Source organism: Siphateles boraxobius, unplaced genomic scaffold (assembly GCF_051911475.1).
Source record: "Siphateles boraxobius isolate OS27281-9 unplaced genomic scaffold, OSU_SipBor_1 54, whole genome shotgun sequence".
NCBI lineage: Eukaryota > Metazoa > Chordata > Actinopteri > Cypriniformes > Leuciscidae > Siphateles > Siphateles boraxobius.
Window position 1 is genome coordinate 1,348,528 of NW_027509180.1, and position 10,349 is coordinate 1,358,876.

The 10,349-nt window shown below is 40.4% G+C and overlaps 1 protein-coding gene across 1 annotated transcript in view; it reads right to left on the bottom strand.

Annotated features, from left to right (window-relative positions):
- LOC143714460 (trypsin I-P1-like) overlaps window positions 1-6,806 on the bottom strand; it is a 30,181-nt gene extending 23,375 nt beyond the window's left edge. Inside the window, exons 1-4 of the mRNA XM_077205679.1 lie at window positions 6,719-6,806; window positions 5,764-5,784; window positions 5,490-5,655; window positions 5,152-5,420 (exon numbers count right to left, since the gene is read on the bottom strand). Of these exons, the coding sequence (XP_077061794.1) occupies window positions 5,152-5,420; window positions 5,490-5,655; window positions 5,764-5,784; window positions 6,719-6,773 (511 nt within the window). The 5' untranslated portion in view covers window positions 6,774-6,806. The remainder of the gene's footprint in view (window positions 1-5,151; window positions 5,421-5,489; window positions 5,656-5,763; window positions 5,785-6,718) is intronic.
- Between the last annotated feature and the right edge of the window lie 3,543 nt (window positions 6,807-10,349).

Here is a 10,349-nt window from a genome sequence, read left to right on the forward strand (position 1 = left end):
CTTTTGCAGGAAGCATCCATCCAGCCGGTTGCGCGCAGGCTGCGCGGGCGCCTCCCACTCGAGGTCGAGGCTGTCCACGGCCTGAGAGAGCAGACGCATCAGCTCTGACTCAATGTCAGCCCGTTTCCCTGGCGGCTCGCGGGTGGAGGGGGGGAGGTCCACAGAGCTCGCCCAATCCTCACTCGCCGATGCCAGGATAGAGCAGCAGGCCTCGTCCGCGGATACAGATGCGTCGATCGCAATGGCAGAAGTGGCCGCCGTCCGCCGCTGCTGTCCGTCGGTGAGTGACTCGAGCGATGCCGGCGAAGCTGGCGGGCGAACCGGTGAGCTTTGGCGGACTGGAGAAGGCTCGGGGGCGCGCTGAGCACGGCGCTTCTTGCGGCGAGGCGCTACAGTGGGCAGAAGTGCAGGCTCTGAGAAAAATACCAGGCGAGTCCTCAGAGTCACCATGGGCATTAACTCGCAATGATATGGCATCACGCAGGGCCTCTCACGATAGGCTGCTGCTGTTGCCTAGGTCAGCCAATAGGCACGCGAGCCATCTTGCCTATGTCTGCATGCTGTCGCAACGCGTTTTACATTAATTCAAAATTAAGGATAATTTTTTTGCTTCAATATCTTGTGGAAAAGAGTTTTTCCCCTAGCGTAAGATATTACGCAGTACGAGAGAACCTCTCGTAAGAGAACAGTAATTTACCGTAGAAAACAACGCATTCTGGGTTATATTTGTCGTTTTCGAAAAAATAGCCTATAGGAATATAAATATATTGAATTAAAAGCGCTCAAAGTCGACACTCAGGCGTTCAAAATCACACCCTATACCCTCATTCACTATTCCCTACATTAGTTCACTAATATAGTCCACTTGAATGAAAAGAAGTGAGTGAATTGAGACACTGATGAACAATTAAGATAATCAGGTTTTTTTGGCTGTTGTGATGATGCCATAATCATCCTGGACGTGTCTGCCCTCTGTGTAGAAGCTTTGAATTTATGGGTATTTCATATTTATCGAATATCTGTGAATCTACAACATGAAATCCTGCAACACTTCTGTAATCAGTTATTCTGAAGAATATTGAAATCATATAGTACATTTAAACATTTTGACCTACTGCTTGCCTCAGACACACAGACATCAAAAATCAGCATATGAATTTCAACAATGGTGACAATAAAAAGTTTCATGTCGCAATGCATCTTGGGTTCCAGGATAGTATAAAACGCCCAGCATGCATTGCAGCATGAATAAATAAATAAATTATTGCCACCATTGTTGAGATTCATAGGCTAATTTTTGACATCTCTGTGTTTCTATAAGACAGCGTTGCTCTTTTTCTTTGGTTGTGCATGATGTGTTAAATTCATCATTGTAACTCATTGCTTTAGTTTCACAGTGTTGGTAATGTAACACTTTTGATACAGGATTGAACTCTGAATGAGATTAGTGAATGAACAGGCTTTATGATGATTTTGTCATCATAAAATCAATATAACAAACTGCATTCACAAAACATGTGTGGATGAACATGCGTGGCTCGCAAAAACATAATTCAAGCAGCAAGAGAAAAACTAATGTTAAAAAGTCAAGGGAAATAAAGTCATACTGGTTAATAATAAGTGTAATAATGTGTAATGTCTAGAAGTCAGTTGTAGTTCTTGTGTTTCTCTATTTTCTGTTCTTGTGCTCCTCTTTCCTTCGGTGATTCTGCTTGATAACAGCAGGTGTTCATCACTAATGCTCAACAATCACTTACATATTATTCACTTAATTATCTGAAACACTGCGCCAATGTTACTTTTTACTCTTTGTAGTGTGGATTTACCTGTGGCATTGAAAGGGTGAACAGTGTACGATAAAAAGACAATCCCATGAAATGTATTTTAACAGCAATAAACTGTAAGTTATAAAGCAGGTATATACTGGCAACACTGTTGTACAGTTGGTCAGTTGGTCAATTTAAACCAGACGGTTTCTGCAATTGAAATTAGTTAACTCAAGTTTTAATTTAGTGCATGGTATTTTTACAGTAACATACTGTAGATTAAAGTAAAGAACTGTACAAATAACAGTACATTACTGGCAACAATGTTGCCAGAATTTTACTGTAAAAAAGGTCTATCAGTGCAACTAAAGCAAATGCTGAAAGATCAAACGAAACATTTTCAATCATTCATCAACATTTTAACCTCTGTTAATCCTCAATAAGACCTGCTGTAGATGTTTGACAGAAATAAAGTCCATCTTGTTAGTAATAAGTGAAGCTGCTGGTAATGTTTAATCTGATTTTGACAGTTAATATCTTGTATCTTCAGTTCAGTTGGCTGAATAAATTTGTAGTTTGTGTTCTTATTTCTATTTCAGTGCTTGTTCACATCATGTGTTTGAATGATTTAAATAATGTTTCAGGAACATCATTCTAACCTTTAAATAACATTCTATTAACATTCAGGAAACTGGACATTTCTATGTTCTTGGAATGTTACAAATCAACGTTCATACTGTAAAATCCAACAAGTTAAGCTAACTCATTTCATTTGAGGAAACCGATTGCCTCAATTCAATTAAGTTATCCGTTCCCAGAACCAACACTGAATATTTACGAGTTCGTTTTGAGGGAACTAACACCCCCCTCTCGGAGAGAGTGCTCACGGCTGAAGCTACAGAGGTTAGTACACTCTCCGTCTCTGTAGCGGATGTAACCCGATCTTTCCGTCGGGTGAACATCCGTAAAGCCGCTGGTCCAGACGGCATTCCGGGCCGCGTCATCAGAGTGTGCGCGAACCAACTGGCTGGTGTTTTTACGGACATTTTCAATCGGTCCCTCTCCTTGTCAGTAATCCCCACATGCTTCAAAACGTCCATCATTGTCCCTATACCGAAGCAGTCAAACATCACCTGCTTAAATGACTGGCGTTCTGTTGCTCTGACCCCCATCATCAGCAAATGCTTTTAGAGACTAGTCAGAGATTACATCTGCTCTGTTCTACCTCCCTCACTGGATCCACTGCTGTTTGCATACCGCAACAACCTCTCCACTGACGATGCTATTGCATCTACAATACACACTGCTCTCTCCCACCTGGAAAAAAGGAACACGTATGTGAGAATGTTGTTTGTAGACTACAGCTCAGCATTCAACACCATAGTGCCCTCCATACTTGATGTGAAACTCCGGGCTTTGGGCTTAAACAGCTTGCTGTGCAGCTGGATCCTGGACTTCCTGTCAAACAGACGCCAGGTGGTTAGAATGGGCAGCAACATCTCCTCATCACTGACCCTCAACACTGGAGCCCCACAGGGCTGTGTTCTTAGCCCACTCTGGTACTCCTTGTACACAAACGACTGCGTGGCAACTCACAGCTCCAACACCATCATCAAGTTTGCTGATGATACGGCGTTGGTAAGTCTGATCACCGTCACCGTCACCGACAACGATGAAACGGCCTACAGAGAGGAGGTGCTCACTCTGACACACTGGTGTCAGGAGAACAACCTCTCCCTCAACATCAGCAAAACCAAGGAGCTAGTGGCCGACTTCAGGAAGAACGACAGAGAACATAGCCCCATCACCATCAATGGAGCACCGGTGGAGAGAGTCAGCAGCTTCAAGTTCCTCGGTGTCCACATCACAGAGGAACTCACATGGTCCGTCCACACTGAGGCCGTCGTGAAGAAGGCTCATCAGCGCCTCTTCTTCCTGAGACGGCTGACGAAGTTTGGAATGAACCGCCACATCCTCACACGGTTCTACACCAGCACTGTCGAAAGCATCCTGACTGGCTGCATCACTGCCTGGTATGGCAATACTACCAGCCGTAACCGCAAAGCCCTGCAAAGGGTGGTGCGCACTGCCAGTCGTATCATCGGAGGTGAGCTTCCCTCCCTCCAGGATATATATGCCAGGCGGTGTGTGAAGAAAGCTCGGAGGATCATCAGAGACTCTAGCCACCCGAGCCAGGCTGCTCTCACTGCTACCATCAGGCAGGCGGAACCGCAGCATCAGGACACACACCAGCCGACTCCATGACAGCTTCTTCCCACAAGCAATTCGATTTCTAAACTCTTGATCCCCCATGATCAATAACCATAAACAGTCTAACTCTCAACACAGCACAACATAATCTACTGTAAATTACATATGTATTTCTTCCGTATGTGTATCTATTGTATGAATAAATACCTTTTTTGTATTTTGTATATTGTTGTATATTGTTGTATATTGTATATTGTACATTGTATATTATTTATTCTTTCGTTAGTGTAATGGTACTGTGAGTAATTGTGCGCACATTAGATGTGTAATCTATGTAAATCTGATATTTACTGTAAAATGTTATACGTCCCATCGTGTCATGACTGCTATGTTGCTCGGAATTGCAACCAAGAATTTCACCCACTGTTGCACCTGTGTATATGGTTGTGTGACAATAATGGGATTTGATTTGATTTGATTGATATTTGGAGAACATTCTTATAACAAAAATCTGTTAGCTGGGCTGTAAGCTCATTTAAGTTACTCAAATGAAAGATTTTAAGGTTATTCCACTCATTCAGTTTGAATTCAGGTAACAAATCTTCTTAAGTCTTAACAACTTTATAGCTACTTAAATGGTTTGAGGAAACCGATTGCCTTAAATGGTTTGAGTTCATCAAACACAAAGTACACTGTTAAACCTTGCTGCTGTAACTGTGAGTTTATAAAACACGTGTTGTGTCAAGAAAATGTGTTTAACTCATTGCTGTAATCTATCAGTGGAGGTAACATAACACTATTGACACATGATTAAATTCTGAACGTCAAGGCTATATGATGATTTTGTCATCATAATCAATATAATAATCTGCATTCACAAATCGTGTGTGTAAATAAGTGATGCTTGCAAAAAAAGTCAAGGGTCAGCATCTCAACTAAAGCAAACTCGGATCTCCATCATGGTAACTTCAAACCAAACGTTTTCAATTATACAACAGTACAGTATGTTACTGCATTTTTACAGTAATATACTGTAGATTACAGTTAAGAACTGTACAATTAACAGTAACTTTTTACTGTAAAAAAGCCTGGTAAGGTCTAACAGTGTAATAAAGTTACATAAGAATAAGCAATTGTTTGTATTCTATCAATTGCCAAGCAAATGCTCACTCACCTCCACATTGTAGCCTGCCCCATCCAGTGACCCAGCTCTCTGTTCCTGCAGAAAATACACTACCAGCCGCCGCCAGACAGACAGGCTTAATGTAATCAGTGAAAATCACAAAACTGGAGAGCCGGACCAGTGCTATGTCATTGTCAGGATTTGGATAGACATAGCCACGATGTCTGATGATTTCTCTCGCTGTCCTGCATACCTCATTAGGGTTTGAGCCAGACTGGTCCAGACGGCCAAAGTACATCACAATGGAAGATTCAATGACCCTGTAAATAGAGAAAGTCTACTTAAATATTATCAATCTACAAATGTACCTTAAGCGTTAAACTTCATACTCATGGAAGCAGTGGGCTGCAGATAAAACCCAGTCTTTAGTGATCAGAGTCCCACCACAGGTATGGCCAATGCCAGTGACATGAATGCTGACTTGCCACGGCCAAGTCCCCGCCGTCGCATTCCCCCCTCCGACAATCCTGGTGTTGAGGGGGGCTCGACCGCACACTGAAGAGAGAGAGCAAGATATGAGATTTCTTTATTAAAATGCCTCACAGACATAGAAGAAACATTCTGTGTGGAACAAGAGTTTGTATGGTTATTATGACAACTTACCATCTAACTGGCAGAGGGAACCTGCGTGTTTAGACAAAGACAAAGTAAGTAGACAATCATGTGGGCAGAGCTGATAAACTGGTCCGTGTAGAACTCAATCACTGGTTCACCTTACATTCATGTCAACATGGGCCAGCGCTGATGTAAGGTGAATAATGGTGTTAATTGTTTTTAGCCAAAATACCTTTTTATTGATTTCATATGACTATGAAATCGTTTAAGTAACTAACCTAAATCAGAGCGGATGTGAATTAGATACTTTTGGGTTTCTATAGGGTTATTTCTGAGATTATTAAAATGGCCATAAATTATTACTAGGTAAAAGTGATTTGGAGAATTGGATGGATGGATGGAACAGGACCCAAACCCCAAAACGTAGCTATATTTAAACAACTTATAATCTGTATTTATTTAGAGTTAATAAATTATGTGCCTGTCTTTGTGTGCATTTTTCAAACAATGTGCGAGTAGTTTGCTCAAGTATTTTACAACATATTATAAGTATTACAATGTACGTACAGTATTTTTACAGTATTTATTACAAGTATTTTGCTTCATAAAAGTTTGGACACTTCATTCTTTATTATTATCATTATTTTCCACATTTTAAAATAATGTTTAAAGTCATCAAATGTATAAATTACATAATAGAATGGGATTTATGAAGTAAACAAAATATTAAACAAATCAAAACTATCTTTTAGCTTCTTCACAGTCATCCAAACTGCATCCTGATTCTTGGCATCCGTATTCGTAAAGAAATATGTGTTTATCTACAGAACTAATTTCAAGCATTTAACTCTTCTGATCCAAAGGTTTTTACAATCATGAGAAACATAAATTGTCAAGTGTGTTTACGAAGGTTATCAGGAATTAAACTGCTTATCAGTTATTAAACAATTGAAAATGTACATGTAATTTTGTCATGTTATAGACTTTTTTTGTAAGATCTCACCTGCTATGTAGAGAAGTGTGATTCCAGCAACACTCAAAGCTATGTTAGACTTCATACTTCTGTTCTGGTCTGTGATCTGACTGCTGTTTCCTCAATTGTCGGCTTTCTAATTAAATGTAAAGCAAACCACTGCTTTTATAAAGAGTTATCTGCCCCACCCTACTGCTATGTTCATCTCTGACTCATATTGTTTCAGAAAAAAAAAGCTTCTTTTGAGCTTACCACATTTACCTCCAAAGGCACAGCAGATTTGTGCTTTTTGCCGTACATGTTGAAGAATACAGGATCGAAGTGTGTATGCGCAATTTTTTTCCCCGCTTTTTGTCTGCAATGAATGGACCGTATAAACACTGCTTATTCTGCCGTTTTTTATTTTATTTGATTATGTGTAACTGCTACATTTGTCATCGTAACGTCTAAACAATTGGAATAACACACATATAAATCACAAGAATAAACAGTAAAAATACAAATACAAGTTTATTAAATAATAAACATTTGTATTTTTGAATTTTGGCAGGGTAGGCAGTGCCTAGTTTGCCTACCCAGACCGCACGTCACTGGGCAACAGTGTTGCCAGTATGAACCTGTTTTATAACTAACAGTTTATTACTGTTAAAATACATTTCGTGGGTGTGTATTTATCGTACACTGTTTACCCTTTCAACCCCACAGGAAAATCTACACTACAAAGAGTAAAAAGTAACATTGACAGTGTTGCAGATAATTCAGTGAATATGTAAGTGATTGTTGAGCATTAGTGATGAACACCTGCTGTTAACAAGCAGAATCACCGAAGGAAAGAGGAGCACAAGAACAGAAAATAGAGAAACACAAGACCTACAACTGACTTCCAGCCATCACACATTATTACACTTATTATTAACCAGAATTGCTTTATTTCTGCCATACATCTATAGAAGATGTTGTTGAGATGTTTAATTGCAAATGTTTGGTTTGAAGTTACCATTATAGAGATCAGTGTTTGCTTTAGTTGAGATGCTGACCTTTGACCCTGCTCCAAGATACAGCACCCAAGGACGACTTTCTGGAAAACAGCCAGGGAAACCAGGACAGCATATTACAGCCTCCAATAACACCAGAGCAACAATCCTTCTCACCGGAAACATTATCACTCTCTCCAGCATCTCCACTTCTGTGCTTCTCAGAGAAAATGGAACAACTGGTGCATGCTGGAACTAGACTATCCCACTCTTTTGCTGCGAGCCCCCAGATACCAACCAAAAAACGCCAGGCCCCACAACCACCAAACCCTACGGGCCCAGCTCGCCCTCTCCCTCCTCCTGTGAGAGCTCTTCGGCCTCTGCCACAGCGCCAGGGCCCACACCCTCCTCCAGCGGCTCGAGGTGAACCAAAAACAACTGATACCAGCTCTCAGTGATATTTGTCGGGTCCCCGCTATGATAACAATAACTTTCTCAAATGTTTACAGAACAAGCGGGAACCCAGTGTGCCTGGATCTTTTTCTATTGCTGTTCGATTACATGATAGAAAGTCTAAGGCCTTCAAAAGCCGTACAGCAAACCCATGTAATCTGGTGCCTATTACACGACATACCAAGATTGCTGTGGGGACAAAAAGTAAGACTGTTAAGTTATCACTTTTAAACATCCGTTCACTTAAAAATAAATCACTTTTAGTCAACGACTTAATAACCACATACAACCTGGATTTTATGTTGCTAAATGAAACTTGGCTAGAAGAAAGTTGCAGTGCAACAGTCCTCAATGAAACAGCCCCTCCTAACTTTACTTTTATGAGTGTCTGCAGAGCTGTCAGAAGAGGCGGAGGTTTAGCTGCTCTTTATAAAGATGTCTATCAATGTAAGCAAATATCATTTGGGAATTACCCGTCTTTCGAATATCTGGGTATTGTGTTAAAAGGTGCTCCACGCATTTATCATTGTTTACAGGCCTCCAAAATACTCTCCAGCTTTTGCTGAGAACTTAACAGAACTGTTATCAACAATTTCCTCAGAGTTTGACTGCTTTGCCATTGCTGGAGATTTTAACATTCACATAGATAATGCAGAAAACAATATGGCAAAAGAAATCAAAACTGTTTTAAAAACTTTTGATCTGACTCAGCATGTACATGGACCCACACATAATCGTGGACACACTCTAGATTTACTTATCAGTAAGGGTCTAAACATTTCATCAATTGTTATTAAGGATGTAGCACTGTATGATCATTTTTGTATTTTCTTTGATATATTGATCTCTCCTGCTATTGAAGCTAGATCTGTGTCTGTCAAGAAGAGATGCTTAAATGGGAACACTAGTGTACTATTTATGAAGGCTATATCTTTAACACCAAGCATATCTGCTGACTCTGTTGATTTTCTCCTTGATTCTTTTAACTCAAAAGTTAAGAGTGTAATTGATGATATTGCTCCTGTGAAAGTCAGGAAGAAGAGTGGCAGACAAAAAGCACCTTGGAGAAAATCAACAGCAGTGCAAAATATGAAAAGACAATGCAGAAAAGCAGAGCGCATGTGGCGGAAGACAAAACTTGTAGTCCATTATAACATCTACAAAGACAGCATCCATGCTTTCAATAAGGAACTAAGCAAAGCTAGACAGACTTTCTTCTCGAATATTATAAACAGCAATATAAACAACACACGCACTCTTTTTGCTACTGTAGAGAGACTGACAAACCCCCCAAGCCAGATTCCCAGTGAAATGCTCTCAGTGAGAAAGTGCAGTGCTTCTTTCTCTGAGAAAATAACGGTTGCTTACAATTTGTGATTTTCTCCTTCAGTGATTCTGCTTGTTAACATCAGGTGTCTTCAATAATGCTCAATCATCACTAAATTAATCACTTATTTATCTCATTAACTTTAACACTCTTGAGTGTTAATTTAACACTGGAGTTTGTGCTGTGTAGTAAATGCCGCTCCATCTGAAAGCAGGTGAAGCTGATTTACTACTAATCAAGGAACCGGCTTTACTGACGAGATGCGCATAACAATATCGTGCGATATATCGCCCAGCCCTAGGTCAAACAACTAAAAATCAAGTCAGGAATCTGGGTGTGTCTCTAGAGTCAGACCTTAGTTTCAGTAGTCATGTCAAAGCAATAACTAAATCAGCATACTATCACCTGAAAAATATTGCAAGAGTTAGATGCTTTGTTTCCAGTCAAGACTTAGAAAAACTTGTGCATGCTTTCATCACCAGTAGGGTGGATTATTGTAATGGACTTCTCACTGGCCTTCCCAAAAAGACCATAAGACAGTTGCAGCTCATACAGAACGCTGCCGCCAGGATTCTGAGCAGAACCAGAACATATGAACACATCACACCAGTCCTCAGGTCTTTACACTGGCTGCCAGTTACATTTAGGATTGATTTTAAAGTATTATTACTGGTATATAAATCATTCAATGGCCTAGGACCTCAATACATTGCAGATATGCTCAGTGAATATAAACCCAACATATCACTCAGATCATTAGGATCACATCGGCTAGAAATACCAAGGGTTCACTCTAAGCATGGCGAGTCTGCTTTTAGCTACTATGCCAGCCGCAGCTGGAACCAGCTTCCAGAAGAGATCAGATGTGCTCCTACAGTAGTCACATTCAAATCCAGACTCAAAACAC